Source organism: Oryx dammah, unplaced genomic scaffold, assembly GCF_014754425.2.
Source record: "Oryx dammah isolate SB20612 unplaced genomic scaffold, SCBI_Odam_1.1 HiC_scaffold_13, whole genome shotgun sequence".
Taxonomy (NCBI): Eukaryota; Metazoa; Chordata; class Mammalia; order Artiodactyla; family Bovidae; genus Oryx; species Oryx dammah.
This window is the reverse complement of record NW_024070197.1, coordinates 7,222,944-7,249,833: the sequence shown is the minus strand read 5'-3', so window position 1 is coordinate 7,249,833 and position 26,890 is coordinate 7,222,944. Positions and strand designations below refer to the sequence as shown.

The 26,890-nt window shown below is 43.2% G+C and overlaps 1 protein-coding gene across 5 annotated transcripts; it reads left to right on the top strand.

The window, feature by feature from the left end:
- Nucleotides 1-1,146: 1,146 nt before the first annotated feature.
- Nucleotides 1,147-21,911, top strand: LOC120871987 (zinc finger protein 501-like). 5 transcript variants are annotated; one of them, XR_005723144.1, is made up of 6 exons: nucleotides 1,147-1,196; nucleotides 8,377-8,442; nucleotides 10,402-10,528; nucleotides 13,149-14,584; nucleotides 16,314-16,396; nucleotides 21,878-21,911. XR_005723144.1 is itself a non-coding variant. In XM_040252101.1 (5 exons), exons 2-4 carry the CDS (start codon nucleotides 8,398-8,400, stop codon nucleotides 14,546-14,548), a joined length of 1,572 nt encoding a protein of 523 aa, XP_040108035.1. In that variant the 5' UTR covers nucleotides 1,147-1,196; nucleotides 8,377-8,397; the 3' UTR covers nucleotides 14,549-14,584; nucleotides 16,314-16,876. The 5 variants fall into 5 exon arrangements, 4 of the variants coding, with proteins under 4 accessions (XP_040108035.1, XP_040108032.1, XP_040108033.1 ...); XM_040252101.1 differs by lacking the exon at nucleotides 21,878-21,911 and having other exon boundaries at nucleotides 16,314-16,876; XM_040252098.1 differs by lacking the exons at nucleotides 16,314-16,396; nucleotides 21,878-21,911 and having other exon boundaries at nucleotides 13,149-15,642.
- The last annotated feature ends 4,979 nt before the right edge of the window (nucleotides 21,912-26,890 follow it).

The following is a 26,890-nucleotide window of genomic DNA, read 5'->3' as shown; positions in this document are numbered from 1 at the left end:
CCACAACTAGACGTTTGTAGGGTGTGTCTGAACAAGTGGGGATAAACTTGCTCAAGTTATTAAGAAGGCCTACTCAATCTGAGTGGCTGCAGCAGGTTTGTCCTCGGTAGAGTGAGAACTACAGGTCTAACTGGCCGACTTGTACACAGGCTTAGTAGTGTCCAACTCCTACAACACCAGGGACGAATGCCAAGCTCCTCTGTCCATGGGATTTCGCAGGCAAGAATACTGGAGTGGGTTGCTATTTCCTCCTCTAGCGAATCTGCCCGACCCAGGCATTGAACCCTCCTTTCCTGCATTGCAGGCGGATTCTTTACCACTGTGCTACCTGGGAAGTGGAGTGGCTGACTGAGTGATAAGGAATTAACCCTTGATTCATAATCTAATTGTCTATTCCTAAATTATAAAGGTACTCATACTTGTTGGGCTTATCAGACAAAAATTTCATATGGATATATATAGCAGTTGCTGTTAAGTATTACTGAATATTAAGGAGCAATCTGTACGTTTAAAATTTGTTAAATCTATTTTTAAAGGTTATTAAAGCATACCATGTTAATTTGCTTTTGTAATCAAGGTGACTAATAATTTCAGTTCAGTTCAGTTCATTTCATTGAATCGCAGCACGCCAGGCCTCCCTGTCCATCACCAACTCCTGGAGTTCACTCAGACTCACGTCCATCGAGTCAGTGATGCCATCCAGCCATCTCATCCTCTGTCGTCCCCTTCTCCTGCCCCCAATCCCTCCCAGCATCAGAGTCTTTTCCAATGAGTCAACTCTTCGCATGAGGTGGCCAAAGTACTGGAGTTTCAGCTTTAGCATCATTCCTTCCAAAGAAATCCCAGGGCTGATCTCCTTCAGAATAATTTCAGTTGTGTAAATAAAGTCATGTATCGTTTAAAAACAAAAAACAAAAAACAAAAAAACGAAACCAAGAGACACGCACAGAAGAAACAGCCAAGCCCTTCCAAGCTCTGACAACGCAGAGGAATTGAGAGGGGAAGCCCTGGCCCCACCCCTGCCTGGCCCTGTCCAATTATGCCTCTTTCCACGCCTCCACGTTCCCGCCCAGCCCAGGCCCCACCCCCGAATTGCCCCGCCTCCGGGTTGCCCCGCCTCTTCCCTTCGTTCCCCTGTGCAGTTTCCGGCAGACCCGGAAGCGGTTATCGCGGACCGAAGGTCGCCCTACCGGAGCGTGAGTTTCATCTTTCTTGTTTAAACCTGCGCTTTGCGGTACGCTATCCTCCATACCTGGGTCTGAGGGTCAGTACGACTCTTAACGTTCCAGCACTCATCCTCCACCCGAAGTAAATACGGACTTCGCCTTGAGAGGGGGTAGGGGTGGGGTGCCGCTTCTCCGTCTTTTTGAAATCCGCGAGCTGCCACCCGTGCGCTGCTCGCCTCTCAACCTCGCCCTCTCGACCACTGGAGGACAGCGCCAGCTGCCCGGGTGCAAGAGAGGGCGCGTCATCTTTGTGACGCTGGGGACCTGGAGAGTCTGCTGCGTTCCCGAGACACACGTCCCTTCACTTCGCACTCCTCAGCAGAGTCGTACCCATCCCCAGGCCTCCCCGTGTTAGTCACCGCCTCTCCTTATCTTGCGTTGGGGAAGGAGGTCAAAAAGACCCTGTCTTGAGACACCCATGATTTTTCTGTCCGAAATTCTACCCCACTGAATAATGTGTCTTATTAATGTGAAATTAATAGGTAACTAATTCCAGGGCTTCCCTAATGGCTCAGTGGCAAAAAAAAAAAAAAAAAGCCGCTTTCCAAACAGGAGACGTGGGTGGATCCCTGGGTCGACAAGATCCCCTGGAGAAGGAAATGGCAACCCACTCCAGTATTCTTGCCTGCGAAATCCCATGGACAGAGGAGCCTGGCGGGCTACAGTCCATGGGGGTCACAAAAAAGTCAGACAGGGCTGAAAACAATCGGGGACGGGAATGCACCACGTAGAAGTTGAAAATGGTGTTTTATTTGGCAGATAAAACTGAGGACTTAAGCCTGTAAGACAGCCTCCCACATCTCAAGAAGTAAGGGAGGAACCAGGGTATATAGGAATTTTGCAGCAACAAAAACAAAAAACAAGTAGTTGGAACATCAAAAGATGAGTTAATTTAAGGAAACCGGACATCTCAAGCTAATGAGTTTAGTACTTTTCTATGCATAGGAAAATGTTAGCGTTTGGGTACATTGAAGTCATTCCTTTGGTATGCACCTTATCATAGTATCTATGGCTTTTCTCCATCCTGAATTCCCTCAGAGTGCACAGTTGGGGTGGCTGCAGTGGCTCTTGCAACATTCTTTGTTTAGATAAGGCTGGCGACATTCTTCATCCACACATCTCATACCTGGGACTGACCCACTGAGAGAATTAGGAAAATGAGGAAAGGAAACTGAAGGGGAACCATTCACAGATGCCACAGTGAAGGATAGATGAAGTTTAGTTACTTAGTCGTGTCTGACTCTTTGCGACCTCATGGACTCTAGCCTACCAGGCTCTTCTGGCCATGGGATTTTCTAGGCAAGAGTACTGGAGTGGGTTGCCATTTCCTTCTCCAGAGAATTTTCCTGACCCAGGGATTGAAGCCAGATCTCCCACATTGTAGGCAGATGCTTTACCATCTGAGCCACCAGGGAAGTCCTAACAAACCGTTATTGTCCTAAAAAATAAAACAGCCAGTTGTTTTACCAGTAGAATGGGTTTATTAAGAAATTGCAATACAGGACAGGCAAACAGTAGCAGAAAACCATAGACAAGACCGACAAGCCATGATGAGGAATTGCTTTATAGAGAAAAAGGGGAAAGTGGGGAGTAGCTGTTTTGAACAAAAGTACTTTGGAGGGAAGTGGAGAGTTTGGAAACATAGCCAAGGTGTTTCCCATTGGCTGGGCTCCTGGGCAGGGAGGATAATTCCTGTTGGGGTTTGTAATTGTCTTCTTGGCATTTGTAATTCTTTTTTTTACTGCCCTCGCCCCAAGTGCTCAATATCTTTTTCTGTTTTGAAATATTTGTTTATTTGGCTGCATTGGGTGTTGAAGCACTGGGAATCTTTGCTGTGATTGTGAGCTTCCTTGCTCTAGGGTGTGTGGAGTGTTAGTTCCCACACCAGGTATCGAACCCTTGTCACCCTTTATCTTGCAAGGGGGATTCTTAACCACTGGACCACCAGGGAAAATCCCTGTAATTGAATCCCAGTGGTAGTGCCTGAGGCCTTTCCCTGAAAACCTCCAGACTCCACATTTTAGAAACTTTCTTTGTTCTGTTTCACCCGAGTGAAAGAATAAATTAAGTAAGTAGCAGGGGGAGAAAGGAAGATCCAGATTATTTAGAGTAAGGTTGCGGTGGGGGGATTCTCCAGGGAGATGAAGGGAAGCAAAACAGGGAGAGGAGGCCCCTGATCCGCAAGAAGAGCACTTTACCTAGAGTGGGGGAAAAAGGTAAGAGAGTGGGCAGACAGAGCAACTTTGAGCTGGTACAGAAAGAAGGGACAATGGGAGACGAGAGGGGCAGAAGGAGAAAAAAGCAGGGAGAAAGCAGGGTGAGCCTGGCAGGGCAGAGGGTGAGGATGAGGCAGGTATAACAGGAAAAGGGTGAACACAGCAGAGAGCAAAGGTGGGGGAAGAAACAGGCAGAAATCCATGAAGATGTGAGGCAATCAGGGAGATTGGGGAGAAAAAAACAACAGGACTGGAAACAAATCCCCAGAGTGGAGCAGAACAAGGCTGAGAGGAGGAACAAGCAGACAGGGGAGGAGACCAAAATCAGCAGAAACCTGGGAGGAAAACACGGAAAAGCCAGTAGAAAATGAGAGGGGAACTGGGAGCCGTGGAAAGAGGAGCCAGAGGAGTGCTGAGTTGACTGGAGATGGATGAAGAGGGGATGAGATATTTGGGTGTGGCTTTCTCGTGGCTCAGCTGTAAAGAATCCACCTGCAATGTGGGAAACTTGGGTTCAACCTCTGGCTTGGGAAGCTCCCCTGGAGAAGGGAAAGGCTACCCACTCCAGTATTCTGGCCTGGAGAATTCCATGGACTATAGTCCTTGGGGTCGCAAAGAGTCGGACATGACTGAGTGACTCACTTCACTTCTCATAGAATGCATTCAAGATCTGGTTAAATTAGGCACGTGAAGATGACATTTGCAAAACTCCTTTCTAAAGGGCTTGTACATTTTTGTAATTATTTGTATCATAGGATAACTTACATTTGCAGTCCCTATTCAGCTAGGAGGCAATGATTTGACTCAGCTGGTTATCGGTCACCCTTTTCCCTTTTCCTAATGTGGGGTAGAAGGTTAGGGAGATCAGAAGGAGAGCACACAATGACTTGTTCTACATGGTGCTGTTTGATTGTGGCCGCACTGTCCATTTTGCAGGATCTTAGTTCCCCACCAGGGATCGAACCCATACACCCTGCAGTGAAAGCGCTGAGTCCTCACACTGAACTGCCAAGGAATTACATCAAGGGTTCTAGAGCAAGTGTAGAACCATTGGAAAGGCAGTCTAAGGTCTGCCTAGAACACCTGCAGATGGGTTAATGGGTGGTTATGGGGCTGCGTCTTGGGGTGCTATTATCTTAGCTCAAGTTCCCTGGGACACAGATGCAGAGACTGAGATTTGCAAGTGTGGGTTTAATTGGGAAATTCATGGTCACACTTGAGGAATGAAGTGGAATTAGGCTGAGTGAAAAGACATCCTACGATGTTGGAACCAAGGCCTGCGCTGGGCTCATTGTGAATTCATGAATTGCTGGGGTTTGTGGCATTTTGTCACAGGCGGGAGGTTTATCACAGAGTATCTGGGGAGTGTGTGGGGACCCCATGGGAGTTTGTAAGAGCATCTGATTCTAGAAGTGGATCAGTGGGGCCCTTCAAACAGCTCAACCAGCAGTTGGTTTTCACTAGGGAGAACTTGCTGGGAGTGGGCCTGGAGGCAAAACACCAGAAGAGAGTCGTGTCGGAGGGAAAGATCTCTGAAGAATCAGAGGGCAGTGACGCCACAGCAGAACACCTGCAGCAGAAAGGCTCCTCCTGGGGACTTTTTTTTTTTCGTTTAACTATAATTGATTTACGTTGTTGTGTTAACTTCAAGTGTTGTTGTTGTCATCTGGTCTCTCAGTTGTGTCCGACTCTTTGCAAGCTCATGAACTGCCTGCCAGGCTCTTCTGTCCATGGGATTTTTCAGGCAAGAATATTGGAATGGGTTGTCGTTTCCTCCTGCAAGCGATCTCCCCCACCCAGGGGCCAAACACGTATCTTCTGCAGGTCTCCTTCATTGACAGGCAGGTTCTTGACCTCTGAGCCACCAGGGATGCCCCAATTTCAAGTGTATAGCACAGTGACTCAGATATATATATATATATTCTTTTTTAGATTCTTTTCCCTTATAAGTTATTACAAAATATTGAGTGGAGTTTCCTGTGTTATACGGTGGGTCCTTGTTGGTTATATTTTATTTATAGTAATGAATATTTTAATCCCAAACTCCTAATTTATTTCTACCCCCTCCTTTCCCCTTTGGTAGCCGTAAGTTTGTTTTCTGTGTGGGTCTATTTCTGTTTTGTAAATAAGCTCATCTGTGTCCGTCTTTCTTTAAGATACCACATATAAGTCGTATCATGCAATGTTTGTCTTTCTGTGTCTGGCTTACTTCCCTTAGTGTGATCATCACTAGGTGGGACTCTCGTTGGAAAGACACAGCCTAACTTCCTCGCTGCCAGGGGAGTGGGAATTACTGTCTACTGGTCACATGCTCCCTACACGCACTGACACTTTCTTTTTCAGAGTCACAGACCCCTCTGCTTAAAAAATTATTTTATTGAATTATAATTACAATGTTGTGTTAATTTCTGCTGTACAGCAAAGTGATCCAACCCACTCAGGATACTGGAGTGGATTGCATGCCATCCTCCAGGGTATCTTCCCCACCCAGGGATCGAACCTGTGGCATCTTCTGCATCGCAGGCAGATTCTTAACCATCTGAGGCAGAGGCTTCCCGGAAGTTTGATCCCTGGGTTAGGAAGATCCCCTGGAGAAGGGAATGGCTATCCACTCCGTATTCTTGCCTCGAGAATTCCATGGACAGAGGAGCCTGGTGGGCTACAGTCCATGGGGTTGCAAAGAGTTGGATGCAACTGAGCAGCTAACACTTTCACTTTCACATATATACATTCTTTTCATATTCTTTTCCATTATGGTTTAACATAGGATGTTGAATATAGTTGCCTGTGCTTTCTCTTTGTGGCTTATTTCACTTAGTATGATCATCTCTAGGTCCATCCATGTTATTGCAAATGGTATCGCTTCATTCTTTTTTATGCCTGAGTAATATTACTAAGTATTCCATCTTCTTTACTCATTTCTCTGTCAATGGACATTTAGGCTGCTTCCATGTCTTGTAGATTTATCTGAATATATGCTCAAGGGTGGGGTTGCTGGGTCATATGGTAGCTCTATTTTTGGTGTTTTGAGGAACCTCCCTACTGTTTTCCATAGTGGCTTCACCAGTTTACCTTCCCAGCAGCACCTCGTTTCTAAGGCCAGTATTTAACTTCCTGAGCACATTTGCTTTTCCCGTCAGCCGCAGGTGCCACCGGTCATCACTCCCTCTTCCTTGAGACCTTGGTTTTGAGGATGTCTGACTAACCTCTACAAGCCTATCTGCCTATTTGTTTTATTTTCTTCTCCCCTCCCTGTTCACTTCTTAGTTTCATCTGATGAATTCCTGAACTCCCTGGTCTCTGAATAGGGGAGCATCCCAAGGCTTAGTCCATGAACCTCTTCTCTGTCTACACCCGCTGCCTTTCCTCATCATCTCATCAAATGGCTTTCAACCCCACCTACTTGTCTCCCAGTTTATCCTTTCCATCCAGACTTCTGCCCTAAACTGTCAGTCCTGCGTCCGGCTGTCTCCTAAGTATCTCTGCTGGGATGACCCACAGGCGTCTCCACCTTAACTTGTCCAGAACTGGTCCTGACCGCTTCCAGTCCTGTTCCCCCTGCCGCCCTCCTTCATGTTGCTTAAGGGCAACCCTGTACTTTCCAGGGCTTAGGTGAATATCTCAGCATGCTTTGAAATACATACTCCATAATTTGTAAATGTTTTACTGTATAAGGTAAAGCAAAGATTAGATGTTTACTTAAAGTGAAAGAAGGAACACATAGTTTTCAAAATTTTCTTAAGTCATGGGAGAAGAATGTTTGGTCCTTCCTCTTTGGCTTCCCCACCCCGTGCCTCTCTGGCCACCACTCCTGTCTCCCCCTCCCCTTCCCCTGCTCCAGAGGCACAGCTCTCTTTCCCCTTCCAGCCCCAAGTTTGCTACCGGCTCAGGGTCCTTAAGGGAATGTCCCTCTGCCTAGAACTCTCTGCCCCAGCAGATGTAGATGGCTTCCTCCCCCAGGTCTTTGTTCTGACATCACCTTCTGAGTGCAGCCATCTCTGAGCTCCCCGTGCCCATGCCAGCCCCATGCCAGCCCCGCCCTCATCCCCACCTCTGTTCTATAAGGCCTGCTTGGTGTGTTTTCTTCTGCTCCTTCCCCTTCAGTGGCTGGTTCCTGGTGACAGCAGTTCACCACGGGTCAGAGAGAGACAGAACGTGGGGCTGTGCTGGGTGTGCCTCTGAGTGGTGTACAACCCACCTTCATGTTAGGTCCATGAAGCATTTTGCATAGACAGGTTTGTGCCCCTTTTCCCATCAGAGACTCTCCTTAAACAGTTGTGTGGGGCCTAGCCACAGAAATGTTTGTGTGTGTGCATACCAAGTCACCTCAGTCGTATCTGACTCTTGGAGACCCCAAGGAGTGTAACCCACCAGGCTTCTCTGTCCATGGGATTTTCCAGGCAAGAATACTGGAGTGGGTTGCCATTTCCTTCTCCAGGAGATCTTCCCGATCCAAGGTCAAACCCGCATCTCTGAAGTCTCCTGCATTGGCAGGCAGGTTCTTTACCACTCGTGCCACCTAGGAAACCAGAAATGTGCACAGAGCCGCAGATGATTCCAATCTGGATCCTGCATTGAGCACCAGGGCTCTTAGCCTCCACTTCTGAGACTGAGATCAGGCCCTGGGGGAGGGGAGGGCACTCTGCTCTGAGTGGGACTGTGTGACCTGAAGGGCATCGTGGGGTCAGCGGAGGTGCCCCCTGCTGCTGTGTACATGAGGCCTCACCAGGAGGGCACTGTGATCCGAGGGAAAGTGTGGGAAAGTCCCGTGTTGGCCTCTGTGTGGGAGTTGACCGTCCTGCGTCACTCCTGAAACAGTGGGCACAGAGGACTGTCTGTTCCACACGGTGAGGTCTTCCCTGTGTATGTCATTGGGGCTCAGGAAGAGGGTATGTTGGCTCTAAGCATTAAATAACATGTTTTCCACTTTCAAGGCTGACTTCCAAAGTCTCACGATGCCTGAGGGAAAAACCCAGACGAGGAGGAAGAGGAAGGAACAGGTAATGGCTCTTTCTCAGGTAAAGTCATATTCTCAGTTGATTCACCACCTGTCCTTCCTGAAATGCCCTTCTCTGGACTCACAAATCTTGTCTGACTCTGGAGTATCCTGTCTGACTCCTGTACACGCACACTCACGTGGGGCCTTCCCTCAGGGCCTGTTGTCTCCACTTAGATCCTCATGACTCAGTGATGAAGAAACTTGAAAAGGCTCCATTGTGGTCATAGAGAGACAATTCCTTTTATTTCAGTAAATTTAAGTGCATATACATGTGTGCATGAATGCACAGGTGTGCAAGACTGTGGTTTTTATAAAATACATATCATTATGTCTATATAAGTTATATGGTATTGAGCTGTGAAATTATATCTTATATATTTTTCATTGTCTTAAAATTTTTCCACACAGTGACATTCATGAGTTAAATAAGAGTAATTAATGTATTTCTGCATGTATGCATGATGACATTTTATGCGATTCTAGGTTGTTAACCTTGAACTTGTTTCAAGTTTGCTCAAGAAACCTTCTGTCAATGTACCTTTGGTGGTTTTATATGACTTAAGTTTTTTACATTTAATTCTAGAACCTAAACACCTGGATTTATATGCTTGCTCTACCATCTTTAGCTGTTTGACCCGAGGCAGATTTCTTAGAATGTCTGTGATACCACTGTCACTGCCTTCAGATGTATGGGACTAGATCTTTAAAAAAAAAAATTGTTTTTAATTATTTTATATTGGCGTATAGTTGAATAGCAGTGTTGTGTTAGCTTCAGGTATACAGCAAAGTGATTCAGTTACACATACACATGTGTCTATTCTTTTCCCATTTAGCTTATTTCAGAGTATTCAGCAGAGTTGCTTGTGCTATGCAGTAGGTCCTTGTTGTTTATCTATTGTATACATAGTAGTGTGTGTCAGAGAAGGCGATGGCACCCCACTCCAGTACTCTGGCCTGGAAAATCCCATGGATGGAGGAGCCTGGTGGGCTGTAGTCCATGGGGTCGCTAGGAATCAAACACGACTGAGCGACTTCACTTTCACTTTTCACTTTCATACACTGGAGAAGGAAATGGCAACCCACTCCATTATTCTTGCCTGGAGAATCCCAGGGATGGGGGAGCCTGGTGGGCTGCCGTCTATGGGGTCACACAGAGTCGGACACGACTGAAGCGACTTAGCAGCAGCAGCAGCAGTGTGTATACACACCCAGTTCCACCCCCTGCCCATGCCACATTTTCCCTTTGGTAACTCTAAGCTGTTTTCTATGTCTGTGAGTCTGTTTCTGTTTTGTCTTTCATTTATTTATTTATTTACTTGCTTATCTATTTATTTTGATATTTTAATTTTATTGGAGGATAGTTAATATACAATATTGTGTTAGTTTTGGGTGTGCAGAAAATTGAGTCAGTTATACATACACAAATATCCATTTTTTTTAGATTCTTTTCAGATCTTTTTAAATTTGCTATTATGTTGTTATACAAGTTAGTACACGCAAAGCATTTAGAGGAATGCATAGCACCTGAGAAGTGTTCAAACACTTTATGAGATCCCTGTTGCTGTCATCACAGTTTCTTTAAAGTCATTATAGACACTGTCATCTCTAAAGATTTCATTGCTGCTCTACTTCCTCTTAACATTGAATATTACTTGGTATGTGGAACATACTGTCTCACATTTCTATACAGATAATCCTGTGTTGATTGTTTGTGTGTGTTTCTTGTATTGTCCAGAAAAATGGGAAATATATAGTGATTTAGAGGCTGTTATAACATTTCGTGGAAAAGTATAATAAACCAAAATCAGAGACACATAACTTGCTCAAAAGTACCTTCAGTGAATCTGTAACCACACTCACTGTAGTCAAAATCAATCCTTACATCTCTCTCCTTTTCTCATTTTGTATGAAAATAAGACTCTCCTGGTGGGCCCGTTGGTGAAATGTGTTTTTGTTTCAGGGACGGTTGACATTCAAAGATGTGGCCATTGAATTCACTCCCGAGGAGTGGGAATGCCTGGACCTTCCTCAGAGGGCCTTGTACAGAGAAGTGATGGTGGAGACCCTCAGAAACCTGCTCTCTGTGGGTGAGGATCACTTCCCTCCAGAAGTTGGAATCTGCCCGTGGGTAGCTCTGCATTTTCCCTCCTGTGCCTCTTGGGGGCGCCTGCATTGCCTGACTGAGCTCAGAGCCCTGTTGACTCAGACATGAAAAGCTTCCTAATGCAGCAGGACTTTGAACTTGTCCTTTCTTCATATGACCTTCCCATTTCATGGTCGAGGGTGATTCCAGAGCTCAAATATGCATCAAACCTTATAACAAATAAAAAGTATCCAGTTCCTTCTTTTCTACCCCTGAGCTTTTGATTCAGAAATTCCTGGAAGATAGCTAGGTGTCTGTATATTATATACAATGCCCTGTGCATTCAAAATCAGGCAGCCAGTGGATGAATTTTTGGATTGTGGCCGGGGGAAGCTGTGTTTTGTGGCATGCAGGAACTTAGTTCTCCGACCAGGAATCGAACCCAGGCCCCCGGCATTGGGAGTTGAAAATCAACCACTAGACCACCAGGGAAGTCCCATGTAATGGTTTTTTAGCTTTCTTGAGGTATAGTCAAATAAAGTTATAGTATATTTAAATTGTACAACACAGTGACTTAATATACATGTACATTGTGAATGGGTTTCCATGAAGTTACTTAACACATAAATTACCTCACATGTTACTTTTATTTTTTGTTTTGGTGAGAACACTTAAGTTCTGCACTCTCAGCACATTTCAGTTTTATAGTATTAATATTATTCACTGTCATCATCGTGTTATATGTGAAATCCTCAGAGCTTGTTCATCTTATGATGGAAATTGTGAGCCCTTTTATCAACCCCTCCTCATTTCTGTCACCCCCAGTCCCTGGCAGCAGTTATTCTAGTCTGTGTTTCTTGGCCTGGTTTCTTCCCTCTTCATCACACTCCCTATCTTTTAAATCTCTTCCTTTTGGCCCCATGTCATACAGTTAAGAAAGGACAGTATCATACTACTTGCTAAGTCAGTTTCTCTTTTCTTCCCGGGTCAATGTTTTATGTGCCCAAGTACGTTTATCTTCCCACAGATTGGCACGTACAAACACTGCCCACATGCCCTTTGCTCCCTACTCTCCAGTCTTCTTCTCTTTTTTAAATTCTCTCTATTAATTTTCGTGTACTTGATTTACAATGTTGTGTTAATTTCTGCTGTTCATCAGAGTGATTCAGTTATACAGCTATATGCATTCTTTTTCATGTTCTTTTCCGTTATGGTTTATCACTGTTTACTAATCTTCACTATAACTTATAGATAATGATTTTTCAGGATGTATTTCACGGTATAACTGACTCACAGCACTTGTTCATGTGGCAGAATGGCCATTCTAAGTGAATATGGTTTTATAAGTGGCATTCAGAGAATTATTTTATTTTTATAACATTTTATTAAATTCTTCCTCATTTCCACAGGGCAGATACGGTTTTCCAATTCTAAAGTGCCATTTACTTATATTACTCACTAATTAAATTTGTTGTGGCTTATTTACCATTAGAGTACTGTGCTTTAGCATTATTACTGTACATTAAATATATAGTAAACATATATAATATGGGCTTCCCTGGTGGCTCAGATAGTAAAGAATCTTCTTGCAATGCAGCAGACCTGAGTTCAGTCCTTGAGTGGGGAAGATCCCCTGGAGAAGGGAATGGTTACCCACTCCAGTATTCTTGCCCGGAGAGCAGTAAGATTGTTACTGTGTAATATTGTTCTTTCTTCAAATATGAAGCAGCTATGTTTTCTGTGAAGTAATATGTGGGTTTAGGTCATGATGCCAAATACCCCTGTCAGGACTAACGTAGGTTTGCACGCTGAGGTTTTCAGCCATTGATTATTTAAAGTAGGCTTCCCTAAAATTAATTTGAATTACATGTAATCACCCTTTTTTTTTTTCTTTCACTTCTTTAAATTGTGGTAGAAGTCGCAGAACATAAACCATACTATCTTAACCATGTTTAACTGTGCGGTTCAAGCTGCCCAGGTGGCGCTCATGGTCCAGAACCAGGCTGCCACTGCAGAAGAAGTAAGACAGCTTTGGTCCCTGGGTTGGGAAGATCCCCTGGAGGAGGGCATGGCAACACACACAGTATTCTTGCCTGGAAAATCCCATAGACAAAGGAGCCTGGTGGGTCATAGTCCACAGGGTCACAAAGAGTCAGACACGACTGAAGTGACCTGGCACGCACGCACACAGCTGTGCAGTTCAGTGGCACTAAGTACATTCACGGCATTTTGTGACGCTCACCATCATCCATCTCCCAAATTTTTCACTTTCCTAAAGTGAAACTCTGTCCACATTAGACATTAAATCCCCATTCCCCCTCGCCACACCTCCTGCCCCCAATACACCCCGTCCCTGGCATCTTACCAGGGACTCTGTAACTGGAAAGAGTTTCTGACTCTGTAACTTTGACTATTTGACTCATATAAGTAGAATCAAACAATATTTGTGTGTACCTCCTGTCAATATTCCTGGTGTGTTCCCAAAAAGGAAAGATCATGGTTGTACCATTTCTTATCTGTCCAAAGCATGTAGTCCTTTCAGTATAATACCGTGTTCTTCCATGTGAAATATTTCTTTCCCAGCTATAATTAACAGGAGACATGCAACTCTGTTTGTCTTGCAGATACCTCTCCTAAACGTGTGTTGAAGGGATCAGCACCAAAACAAAGTGGTCACACAGGAGGGATCCTGCAGACAGTGTTGTCAGAAAGACACAAAAGCCATGACACCAAGGACCACGGCTGCCGGAAAATCCAGAAAAATGTGTACCCGAGGGAAAGTGACAAAAGTAATCAGAAGGGCATGCCTGCCACCCATCCAAAAAATCTCACTTGTCGAAGAGACGAAGGAAACAAGCCAATTGAAAGCAGGCTGGCAGTAAGCTTTCCGTCATATCTGACTGGACTGCCTGTCTTCCCAGCCGAAGGGCAGTTTTATGTGTATCATCAGGTTGAGAAGGCTGACAACACAGGAGCCTCCTTTTCAGTACTTCCAAGAATTGTTCCTCCTGTCCAAATCAACGTTTCTAATGGATATGGGATCAGTTTCTGGCATTCTCCACTACTCATACAAGACCAGAAAGCACACGTTCGAGAAGACCCTTACAGACGCAGCCAGGATGACAAAGCAGTTCATGACGGCTCCCAGAGCCCCAGCCATCAGATGACCCATGGAGGGGTGAAGCCTCACATGTGTAACCTGTGTGGCAAAGCCTTTCATCAGAACTCACATCTCACTCGACATCAAAGAATCCACACGAGAGGGAAGCATCACAAGTGTGAAGAGTGTGGTAAGGGCTTCAGTTACAGTTCACACCTTGTACGCCACCGCAGAATCCATACCGGAGAGAGACCTTACCAGTGCAATGAGTGTGACAAAGCCTTCAGTGTGCTTTCAAGTCTTATTTATCACCAGGTCGTCCACACTAGAGAGAAACCTTACAAATGTAATGAATGCGACAAAGTCTTCAGTCAGAGTTCAAGCCTTACCAATCATCGCAGAATCCATACCGGAGAGAAACCCTACAAATGTGATCAGTGTGGCAAAGCTTTTAACCAGAGCTCGCATCTCACCAGACATCAGGTCATGCACACTGGAGAGAAGCCTTACAAGTGTGATGAGTGTGGCAAGGTTTTCACTCAGAACTCCAGCCTCGTAAGTCACCGGAGAATTCACACTGGGGAGAAACCCTACCAGTGTAATGAGTGTGGCAAAGCATTTGGTGTGTATTCGAGTCTGATTTATCATCAGGTAACCCACACTAGAGAGAAACCTTACAAATGTAATGAATGTGGCAAGGTCTTCAGTCAGAGTTCAAGCCTTCCCAGTCATCGCAGAATTCATACCGGAGAGAAACCCTACAAATGTGATCAGTGTGGCAAATCCTTTATTCACTGTTCAAACTTCAATAGACATAAGAAAATCCACACTGGAGAGAAACCTTACAAATGTGACGAGTGTGGCAAGGTCTTCACTCAAAACTCAAGCCTCGTGAGTCATCGGAGAATTCATGCTAGGGAGTAAGCTGACCAATGTGATGAGCGTCACAAAGCACTTATTGTAAGTTCTAGCATAAATTGACACCAGAGAGTCCATACTAAAGAGAAATTATATCAATATAACATATAGGACAGAGGACTTAAACAGATTCATAGCTCACTAGATATCCAGAATCATACACCTTTGATGAAGCCACAAAAATGTAATGTGTGTATAAAAATCAAAATTAAAGAACATCATGACATTCCTACTGGAGAGCAGCCTTACAAATGGAATGAATATGGGAAGGGTTCTTATTAAGCGTTCATGCCTTTGATGTCCTGAGAGTATTTAAACTAGGGAGAAACCAGCCAGACTTACTGAGTGTGGAAAGGCCTTTCAGCAACAGTATCCCATCAGAATTCACCAAAGAATTCATTAATGGAAAGAAACCTTATAAACATAATGAATATTTTAAATTTCTTCATGACTTTTCATAACAATCTGCCTCAGAGCATTCACGTGAGGAATGACTAAGTCTCAAATTTAATCTGAAGTATTTCAGACTGCAGAAAAAAATATGTTCAAACTTAGATAGGTCCTGAGGATATTATCCTATGGTTTTCTTTCTGAATCTCTTACAGTGTAAAGTATGACAGTTTTACATTTCATGTTTAAAGCTATGACCAATTTTAAATTAATATTTGTACAAATGTGAAGTTTTGGTGGAGGTTCTTTCATATTTTTTTCCCTAGTATGGGAAATCAGTTGCTAGGGTATCATTTTTCAAATTCTTTATCCATCTGGTTTCCTTGGTACCTTGTCAGACTCAGTTGGAAGTACTTGTGTGGGGGCTGCTTCTGGGTTTTCTGTTTTGTTTCTTTGACCCGTATGTCTTACTCCACAGACATCACAGTCTTGATTACTTTTTACCATGTTAGAAGTCTTGAATGAGAGTGACTCCAAACAATTTATTCTTCTTCAGATGTTTTTGCTATTCTAGTTCTTTCCATGTAAGTTTTAGAAAAATCCTGTTTGTTTCTACCAAATAACTTGATAGAAAATGTCTTATCAGTTTGCAATCATTTGACAGCGTTTCTGTGTTACGCCTTCCAATAAATGGCTGTTGTATGTCTTTATTTGTCTGTTCTTTGGTTTCTTTCACCAGTATTTTATAAATATCAGCATCAAAATCCTGTCAACACTTTGTTTAGCCCTTTTCTATACTTTTTGAATAATTGGACATGTTATTTTTAATTTGTCTCCATGTGTTAATTGCTACTACATAGAAATACAGATTTTTTAATGTTGATCTTGTATCCTCAGAATTTACTGATCTTACTTATTCTAGAGATTTTTGTAGATTCTTTGGACTTGTGTATCTGTAATCATTTCAGTAGTTTCCTAGTGCAGCTTGCTGACAAAAATTCAGTTATCAAGAAGAAAAGGGAATTTATTCGAGCCAAACTGCGGATTATAATCCAGGAAGTAGATTCTCAAAAAGCTCTGACAACTGTTCCAACTGTTAAAGAGTTCCAGGTACAGTCACAGACATTTTTGAGACAAAGGATTGTATGTCAAAATGACATATTTTAAAAAATTGTTTTAACATTTTATTTTTGACTGCTCTGGATTTTCACTGCTGCACAAAGGCTTTTCTCTAGTTTCAGGCTGCTCGTTGTGGTGGCCTCTCTTGTTGTGGAGCACAGGCTGTAGGGCACGCGGGCTCCAGTAATGGTGGCTTAGTTACCCTGCGGTGTGTGCGACCTTCCCGGACCAGGAATTGAACCCGTGTCCTTTGCATTGGCAGGTGGATTCTTAACCTCTGGACCACCAGAGAAGCCCAGACCTACTGATATTTTACATGAAGTTCACCAAGGATACATGGTCCAGGTAAGTACATTCAAAGCAGGTCACCAGGACCTCGTATAGAATTTGGAAAAGACACCATTCTTTTAAGAAGTTAAGTTGCTAGTTCTTTTCTGTTGGTTGGGCAGGCACGGCCATCCCTGAGGAACTGTGGTTCATGTATAACACAGGTGCACACTGCACATTAGGGAGGGAGGGAGGAGGCCCAAACAATATTTAATGTTTAAATTTTTTCTTGTCTTAAAATACACATTGTATTTCATCAGGCTGTAAGAAATTACCACAAACTAAGTGGATTAAAACAAATTGTCCTCCAGTTCAGGTCAGAAGTCTAAAATGAGTATCTTAACAGAACTGGGAGAAATTTGTTTCCTTGCTGTTTCCAAGTTCTGGGGACTGCTTACATGCTTTGCCACTTCAAAATAAGCCAGGTACCATTTTTGTTTTTTTTTTTTCTTTTAAATTGCTTTTGGCCTCACTGTGTGGCATCTGGGATCTTAGTTCCCCAACCATGGATTGAACCTGTGCTCTCTGCAGAGGAAGTAAGGAGTCTCAACCACTGAACCTCCAGGGAATTCATATATATATAAATTCATATATACACACATACATATTATATATACATACATATGTTACACAAGCTTGAATATATTGTTCATTGTTGAAGCCCCTTTAAATTTTTTGGATCCTCAAATCTAGCGATCACAAATAAGGGTATATTCTAATCTTTGTGTATGATTGAGAAATTGTCCATTTCTCCCACTTTTTTATTCTTCTGCTTTGTTCCCTTAGATCTTTGCCTAAAGAAAAATCCATATAAATGAAAAGGCCATACACCCCACCCCGTCTGTGTATCTTAGTTGCTCATGTCTGAGTCTTTGTGGCCCCATGGACTGTAGCTCACCAGCTTCCTCTGTCCATGGGTTTCTACAAGCAAGAATACTGGAGAGGGTTGGGATTCCCTTCTTCAGGGGATCTTCCCAACCCAGGGATCGAACCCCGGTCTCATGCTTTGCAGACAGATCTCTTCACCATCTGAGCCCCGACCCTGCTCCTCTGCTTTTCTAGAAGTAGTAAAGATTCCACCATAGATATATTTCCTCAGTGGAGGACAGGAGAAACAATGCCGGGTTGTTTCGAGGTTCACGTGAAATGGTAGCTATTAAGCATTTGGAACACTGCCTGGCACAAAGTAGGAGCTCAGTGATCACTGTTGTTTAGTAACTAAGCAGTGTCTGGCTCTTTTGTAACCCCATGGATTGTAGCCCACCAGGCTCCTCTGTCCATGGGATTTCCCAGGCAAGAATACTGGAGTGGGTTGCCATTTCCTTCTCTGGGGGATCTTCCCAACCCAGGGATTGAACCTCAACTCCTGCATTGGTGGGTGCATTCTTTCCCTCTATCAGGGAAGCCCGATAGAGGACATGGGAGTTCAAACTGACTCCTGTCTTCCCTCAAACTTAACTGAGATAGCATTTAACAAAATATTTCAGCCTCTATCCCAATATCCAATTGATATTTTTATTCTTTATAATATTTATTTGGCTGCACCACGTCTTAATTGTGGCACATAGTGTCTTCAGTCTTTGTTGTGGAATTTTTAGTTGTGGCATGTGGGATCTAGTTCCCTGAGCAGGGGTTGAGCCTGGGCCCCTGCATTGGGAGCACAGAGTCTTACCCAGTGGACCACCAGGGAAGTCTTCCCAGTTGGTATTTTTGCTTGTTAATTTCCATCTTTAAAATATTCTACAATGAGATACCACCTCATATCCATTCAGATGACTATTATCTAAAAAACATAAAATATTAATAACAAGTGTTAGCAAGGATGTAGTAAAACTAAACCTTAATCACTGCTGGTTGGAATGTGAAATGGTACAACTAATGTGGAAATCTCATGCAGTTCCTCAAAAAATTAAACACAGAATTAACATATGATCCAAAAATTCTGCTACTTTTCAGAAAGAAATTTGTACAAGCATGTTCACAGCAACATTATTTACTGTAGCCAAGAGGTGGACACAACCAAGTGTCCATTGGCACACAGAGGAAACCCAGTGTGGTCAACAGTAAAATACCGTGTATGTGTGCTCAGTCATGTCCAACTCTTTGCAACCCAGTGAATTGTGGCCTTCCAGGCTCCTCTGTCCATTGGATTTCCCAGGCGAAAATACTGGAGTGGGTTACTATTTTCTCCAGGGGATCTTCCTGACCCAGGGAAAAACCTGCCCTTCAATGCAGTGTCTGACACGTTATTCCCCCATCCAGATCCATCCTAGGTATGTAAATCAAAACCGAAGGCTCTTTCTTTCCATAAACTCTTCTCACATTTCACTGCCTCCTGAATTGTAGGGAAATTTTTGTTAGATTGAAATATACATACTCAGAGAAACTTTATATTATCTTCAAATAATCACAGGCCACACTTTTTACAACAGATTCCTTGTCTCTGAAGTCTTACATTGAAACAGCTCATGAAAACGAAATTAATGACATCTTACTTAGTAAATAACTAGTTCATTGTCTTCAATATATTTTATTTTTTGTGTATGTTACTTAGACTCTTTTTTTTTTTTTCTTAATTTTTTATATTGGAGTATAGTTGATTTACAATGTGTTAGTTTCAGGTGTACAGCAAAGTCACTCAGTTATACATATGTCCATTCTTTTTCAGATTCTTTTCCCATAGAGCTTATTACAGAACACTGAGTTCCCTGTGCTATACAGTAGGTCCTTGTTGATGATCTATTTCATATATAGTAGTGTATATATGTTAATCCCAAACTTAATTTATCCTCTCTGCCACACTTCCCCTTTGATAACCATAAGTTTTTTTTTGACGTCTGTGAGTCTGTTTCTGTTCTGTAAATAAGTTCATTTGTTTCATTTTTTAAAGAATCCACATATAATTGATATATGATATTTGTCTTTCTCTGAGTTAACTTCACTTTGTATGATAATCTCTAGGTCCCTCCATATTGCTGTAATGGCATTATTTTGTTCTTTTTCAGGACTGGGTAGTATTCCATTGTACCACGTCTTCTTTATCCATTCCTCTGTTGGACATTGAGGTTGCCTTGTGTCCTTGCTATTATAAATAGTGCCGCTGTGAACATGGGGACGCATGTATCTTTTCAGATTACGGTTTTCTCCAGATACATGCCCAGGATGGACTTGGTAGATCATATGGCAGTTCTATTTTTAGTTTTTTTAAGGAACCTCCATACCGTTCTCCATAGTGGTTATACCAACCAATAGATTTTAACTTCTGAAGACAGTCTGCTGCTCACCACTCTTTGATGTGACAGCTCATTGTGGGGCTGGACACAGCGAAAACTGAATGAATAAAGGATTTTACACTGTGGATACAAGTGGAAAATTTAGAGCTTTCTGACCCAGTTAGGGACCGGGTTATTCCTTCTGCAGCAGGCAGAGCAGAGCCTGGATACATAGGTGTCTGGACTCATGAGAAGAAAGGGACTGACAGTGGGGAAACACGAACGTGTTAGTGAGGAGATGTTAATCAGCCACCAACTGGGATGATTGAAAACCAACATGTAAGTCACAAAAATGGTACAGAGCATGTAGAAAGATAGAAAGGTGCTCACCAGGGCAAGGATTCTTTGGGCAGCTCTGGTCTCAGGTGGGGATCCGGCTGAACGGTTGGTCCTAGGAATGTGGCGGACTTGCTGGTGATGTCTGTACAGGGTGAAAACCATGTATCCGCTGGCCAGGATCATGAATCCAAAAGACAGAGTGCTAGGAGGGCTTAAGAAGGCTGCCAATAGTGTGGATGTTATTGTATCAAGACGAGTAATAGAGCAGTATCCCACATCTTTTTGCTTTGTGGTGTTCATGCTGCTCCATTTCCCAGACACATGTGAACACAAATGTATTTACAAGCAAGTGCAAAACCCAGCATAGGTAAAGAATGAAGCTGGCGTACTTGGGAGCTTTTCCTTTAAGACTTGTCCATGTGGAGTTCCTGGGGCTGATCATGATGGCCTGTAAGACACTTAAGAGGCATGTGGTGCTGAAAGATACCCCTGCAGCTACCCTGTGAACGTAGAAAATGAGTTTACATCCAGCGTCACTGAGGAAATGTCTCAACCCAAAGGCTGCCACCATCTGGGGAAGTCCTTTAGAAAGGAGGGCCAAGATGTTGGTGAAGATCAGGTGCCTGAGAATGAAATCAAGTGGTTTTAACCTGTGTCCCCTGAGGTGAATGGTGACATTCTGATAAAGAAACAAGAAATTCCCTAAGATTCCAACTACACTCTGTGATAAGGAGATGACCCCTATTGCAAGATCCCTGGAGGCCACTCTGCCACCTCCCAGACCCCAGGGTTTGTGTTCAGAGTAAGATGGCATTGCAGGAGTATGTGAGCTTTGTGTTACTTGGTGACATGGCAATTGAAATCTGCTTTTCTTCACTCGGGCTTCCCAGGTGGCTCAGTAGTAAAGAATTCGCCTGCCAAGCAGGAGACCCGGCTTCGATCCCTGAGTCAGGAAGATCCCCTGGAATAGGAGATGGCAACCCACCCCAATATTCTTGCCTGGGAAATCACATGGAAGAGGAGTCTCGCGGCCTACAGGACTTAACGACTAAACAACAGTTCTTCATTCAGCAATACTCATTCATAGTTTCCATTAACAACTGGTTGCATAAGTGGTATTGTTTTGTATGTAACAACATCGACTCAACTCTGAGATGTTATTATTTTTCAGAGGAGGAGTCCCTAAGTACAGATTGTAAGAACCATGCTAACTTGCAGCCCCCTAGGTGACCGAGTGAGAAACGGAACCTGTGTTTTCTAGCTGCAGACAAGCCTCTTCACCACAATCCTACATGAAGAAAGGGTGTCAGTTTTACTCTTTGAGTCCTCAAAACCTGTACTTTGTTGTTTTCTGGTTTTTTTTTTTTACTGATGTCCTTTGCTATTCTTAAATGTTTTTATCTTCATTAATAATTGTTATGGTAGCAATTTTATAATTATGTCTATAAGTTTATTTTTTTATAGGCCAGTGTTGCCTGTGAATAAATATTTAAAATGAAAATCAGATGATAAAGCACCGACTACCATAAAACCCTGTAAGACTGATTATCCCAGACGAAGTGTTGGGTTTATAGGGGCAAGAATGGCTTAACATGATGTAACAGAGAGGCATTTGTCCTTATTCCAAGAACAAGCATAAAATGAGAGTAACCACCAAAATCTTTGTACTGTAATATGATGGGCTAAACTCTAGGCTTTGAAATAGATATGAGACAAAACACTGTAAAAGACCAAATTATTATTGATTACATAGGGCATAATTGATTAATAATGAAAGGATTAAATGAAACTCTGTGAGGAACAATGTAATAATTATTGAAATAGACTCATATACAAGTATTTCAAATGACATGCAGGAGGCAGGGAAACAAGTGCAGTGAATAAATTTAAATTGGAGATTTGGTATGAATTTAGGATTGACATTAAAAGTTGTTTTTTTTTTCCCCAGACCATGTGGCATGTTCGATCTTAGTTCCCTGACCAGAGCTGGAACCTGTGCCCCCTTCTTTGAAAGCACAGAGTCCTAACCACTGGACAACCAGGGAAATCCCTAAAAACATTTAACAGAGAAGTATCAGGAGAACACATCTGAAGCTTCAAACTACCGAGATCATTTTGCTCTGAAACCCACAAACAATGTTTTTTCTGAAATAACTAATTTCTTTTTTAGGGGGTGGAGGGGTGGGTTAAGTGTGATCTCTCATTGGTTTTCCAATTTTCTACACAAAAATCCACAAGACAGACTGCTAAGGTGGATAATAATGAGTCTTTGCTGATGCCTTCCACTTGCTCTAAGAGCAGAGGGAAAAAATTCCACACGAGACTGAGTTTATCTTTCTGACTCAGGCAAGAGGCGTAGGTGGATCTTGAGAAAACCCAGAGAGGAAAACTCTGGGGCCGCCTCCTTGGAACCAGGAGAGGAGCCTGAAGGCACAAGGACTGAGGTATGTGTCTCAAACTGACCTAGGATACCAAGGAACTGAACTGGGACTCTCCCTTCCTCTGGAAATATGACTGAAGTAAGCTCCCTCATCCTTAGTGCTCCTGGAAAATGGGGAGCAGTCTGGCCCATTCGCCCATTAATCAAGAGACTACTGCGCCCTACCACGGCAGTAAGGTGCTTTGAGATCACCTGCGAATCTCCGTCTGGAAAACAAAAGGGTCCTCGAGGGAGAGGGGAGGGGCCAGGATAGGAGGGGAGAGGTGCAGTGGGAGCCAGGGAGCATGTGCCCTGGGAAGAGAGGACGAGCAGAGAAGGGCAGAGAAGGGCAGGAGGAGGGATGAGGTGTGTGGGTGTCCAGCCTCAGGAAGAACAAAACAGAAAAAAACCACACCTACCAGTGGCTGTTGGCTGCAGGGCGCCCTAAGCCCGGCATCTCCCAGGCAGCCCTAGATTGTCAGTCCTGGCCTAATTGAAAGAGGGATAACAGCTTCTCCATAATCAGAGCACAGGGGTTTCTGTTTGGGTGTTGTCTTAAACCCACATGGAGATAAAATTAATGTGCTCAGCTTAAGAAGGAAAAAAGATCTTTATGTTGCAGTGTTAAAGAAGAATTAACCGATGACAACTTTACCAGCCAAACTGAGAGTTTTGAAAACTGTTCTGGATGAGGTCAGTTTACATGTGATTTGCGCGAAGGGGCTGTGAAATCCCCTCTGAAATCCCTGGTCAAGCATGCCTCTTAGTGGGACGTTGCTGCTGGTCACCAGGAGCAGACATCCCAGGGAATGGTTTCAGTGCTTTTCTAAGTATAAGAAGACGCAAGGACCCAGGTTCATGAAACATTTCTCCTGGAAATATCTCTTGTCTCCGAAGGCCAGTTCTGCCAGTTTTCCCAGAATAGAGTGCGCTTCATCCTCTCAGGGCAGCTGTAGGTCAGTGACCGCGGTGACTGACGTGGTTCTTGTAGAACTGGCTGGTGGGCAACATTCTTTATTTTTACAGTCCCTTCTCCTTCGGTCTTAATTTCAAGGTTTGGGAGGCATTTGTGACCAATTTGTCCCCCAGTGCTAGGACCTGAGAATGCTCATTCCTAGGTCCGCCAAGGATTTTGTTGGCGGGCTACTCAATGTGCCATCACTAGTCTAGACCCTGTAACAGTAGCCAAAGGTTTCTGGACCTTCTGTCTTGCTAGTCTGTTACAAGCCAGGAAATGATGGCCCTTGGTTATTTCTTTCCATATCTGGAGTTACACAACTATAGTCATTGATCTTAAAAGATTAGGTATTTGGACAATGGTTTCAAGTTATCTAATCAATTTGCTCAGAGGCTAAGTAAGACATACATCTGGTATGCAGGAAACTGTCATCTTGTGAAATAGGCAGGACACAGGCAGTGTAGCTAGTAACATTTATAAGGAAGGTGATGCATGTTTAAACTAAACTTCCCTTAAGTGTGTCCCATTATCTCCCCAGTTGTCTGACCAGTCTGTTCTGTACCAATTGTTATCCTTAAGGGAAATGATATAACATTATTGTACATAAGTTTTCACCAAAGATACCTGTACGCACGAGGTGAATGGCAAGTCACCATGGTCCCTCACAGGACTGAGAAAGGAACCTTATGTTCCAAGGCAGTGGTCCTCAACCTTTTTGGCACCAGGGACCAGTTTCGTTTAAGACAGTGGTTTCCACAGACCTGGGGGAGAAGGTAGGGGGGTGGAGATGGTTTCAGGATGATTCAAATGCATTACATTTATTGTGCACTTTCTATTATTATTACATCAGCTCCATATCAGATCATCAGGCATTAGATCCCAGAGGTTGGGGACCCTTGTTCTAAAAAGTAACATGGGGACTTTCCTGGTGGTACAGTGGATAAGACTCTGCACTCTTAATGCAGGGGGCCCAGGTTCGATCTCTAGTCAGGGAGCTAGATCCCACATGCCACAACTTAAGACCTAGCTCAGCCTAAATAAATATAAAAAATATATATTTTAAAATATACTAGAGTAAAATAGCACTCATCCTCCTCGGGGTGGATTAAAAGGCATCAGGAATTGATAGAGTCAGGAACTATCCATCTCTCTCCATGAGTTCAGCACATACTCCAGGAATTATTTCTTCATCCCAAGGACTCTGTTTCTACCTGGGAAAATCCTGTTTCTGAAATGAGTACCTTTCCAGATTCTTGATACACTCCTGCCCTTATGGGTGGGAGAGGGCTCAGAATAAAACAGAAAATATTCAGAATAAAAAAGAAGATACTCACCAGAGTCCTCTGGCTGCCAGGATGGGTGGGCTCGGTGCCAGAGTCCCCACAGCCAGTATATGTGAGAGGGAGACAGCCAGGCACTGAAATAAAACCTTGTGATGCTATGACCTCACCTCCCCACAGAACTACAATTATTATTTCACCTGTAGCAGCAATGGCAGTACATGCTAGGGGAGCTGGGAATGTTTTTAAGCCATTCATCCCAGTTCTTGAGTACCAAAAACAACATGTCTAGTGAGTATCTCCCAAAAGGCCATTAGGGTGTGTAAAAGAGTCTTTTTCATGTCTGTGTCTCTGGAGCATTGAAGATCCTACAGACGAAGATCAGGAAACCCTGAGGGCAGAGCCATGAGGGACTTCCAGCAAAGCAAAAACTTCCTGAGAAGTTCTATTGAAGACTCTTGTTCTTTCCTCTCACTCAGACCCCTCTCAAGCTTCCAGACCCCTTCTAAGTTACAGGAAGAGAAATGGGATGACACAAAAGAGACTGAGAAGCACTAGCGAATGGGGTAAAAGTGAAAGGAGAAATGATGTCAAGACTTGAACTATAAAAACATCAGATAGCCGGCCAGCAGCAGATGACTGGGTAAAGAAGATGCCGGAATACTACTCAGGCGTAAAAAAGAATGACATTTGACATTTGCAGCAACATGGATATGAATGGACTTAGAGGGCATTGTGCTGGGTGAAATAAGACAGAAAGACATACTATATGATATTGCTTATTTGTAGAATGTAAAAAGTATAACAGTGAATATAACAAAAAGGAAGCAGACTTACAGATGTAGAGAACAAGCTGAACAAGCTAGGGGTTACCGGTGGGGAGAGGGAAGGGGAGGGCAAGATAGGAGCAGGGGAGTGAGAGGTACAAACTACTAGGTGTAAAATCAGCTACAAGGTCGATTGTACAACATGGGGAATACATTCAATATTTTATAATAACTCTAAGTAGAATATAACCTTTAAAAATTGTGAATCACTATATTGTACACTTGAAACATATAATATGGTATATCAACTCTTCTATCCAAAACAAATGAGATAGCATATTGTGTTTAAAATAAATGATTGAGACAAGACAGATAACCCATACAGCTGTTTTGCCAAAAGTTTTACTTTCATTTTCTTTTTTTATTTCAAATTTATTTTTATTTGGAGGATAATTGCTTTACAATATTGTGTTGGTTTCTGCCATATATCATGAATCAGCCATAAGTATACATATGTCCGCTTCTCTTGAACCTCCCACCACACCCCACCCCTCCAGCTTGTCACAGAGCGCCAGATTTGAGCTCCCTGTGTCATACAGCAAATTTCCACTGGCTGTCTAATTTTACACATGGTAATGTATATGTTTCAGTACTACTCTCTCAATTTGTTTTAGGTTCAAAGGATTTGTTAACAGCAACAACAAAACCACTCATTACACGCAAATAAAGTTTCAATTGTTAATAGATTATTCAACTTAATTAATTTCAATATACAGTCATTAGAAGAAAAGAAGTTAGAAACAAGAGAAGTAACAGCATATATATCACCAAGTTGGGCCGACCCTACATTCAGACTTGAACAGTGCTGGGAAGTTATGAATGACAGTAATCTAGAGTCCCAGTTGGGAAAGGGGTCCCAGGCAGTGTGTCCACCCCACAGGTGAGACTTCAAATTGCGGTTTGAGGACTCCTGCTTATAAGCCCAGGCCACAAAATGGGATCATCAGTCTGTGCAAAAATGCAGCTCTGTGGAGGCTGGGTAGGAAGCTGGCCAGGCCCCCAGAGGCTCAAGAATTCCAAGACGTACTACCTTATCTAAAGCGCTGCCTGACTTGCTGTGCTTGGGGGCAGGCATGGAATCTGGGCAGTGTCTGAGCAGGTCAGGAGCAGGTCAGAAGCCTGCTCTCCTACTGAACCCTGAACAAGACTTCCTTCATTTTAATTTCTTTAACAGCATGGTAGGCACTAAGTTAACTTGAGGTTTTCTGAAGCTGTTTGAGGAGCATGTAGAGAATAACAGCATAATTATAAATCATTTGTGTACTATATACTCAAAGAGGTGGACTATAATTCCCAACTCTCTTCAGTGTTGCCTGCATTAATTACTAGCTTTTAAACAGTATGGTCTGGACTATAAATAAAATAGATGAACAAGCTCCTGCTGTATAGCACAGGGAGCTATATTCAATACCTTGTGTTAAAACATAATGGAAAGAATACAAAAAAATGTACATGTATGTATAACTGAATCACTACT

Coding starts and splice junctions, on each gene's coding strand:
- LOC120871987 (XM_040252101.1), top strand. CDS start 8,398: ATGCCTGAGGGAAAAACCCAGACGAGGAGGAAGAGGAAGGAACAG. Junction 8,443..10,401: donor GGAGGAAGAGGAAGGAACAG/GTAATGGCTCTT, acceptor TTTTTGTTTCAG/GGACGGTTGACATTCAAAGA. Junction 10,529..13,148: donor CAGAAACCTGCTCTCTGTGG/GTGAGGATCACT, acceptor TTTGTCTTGCAG/ATACCTCTCCTAAACGTGTG.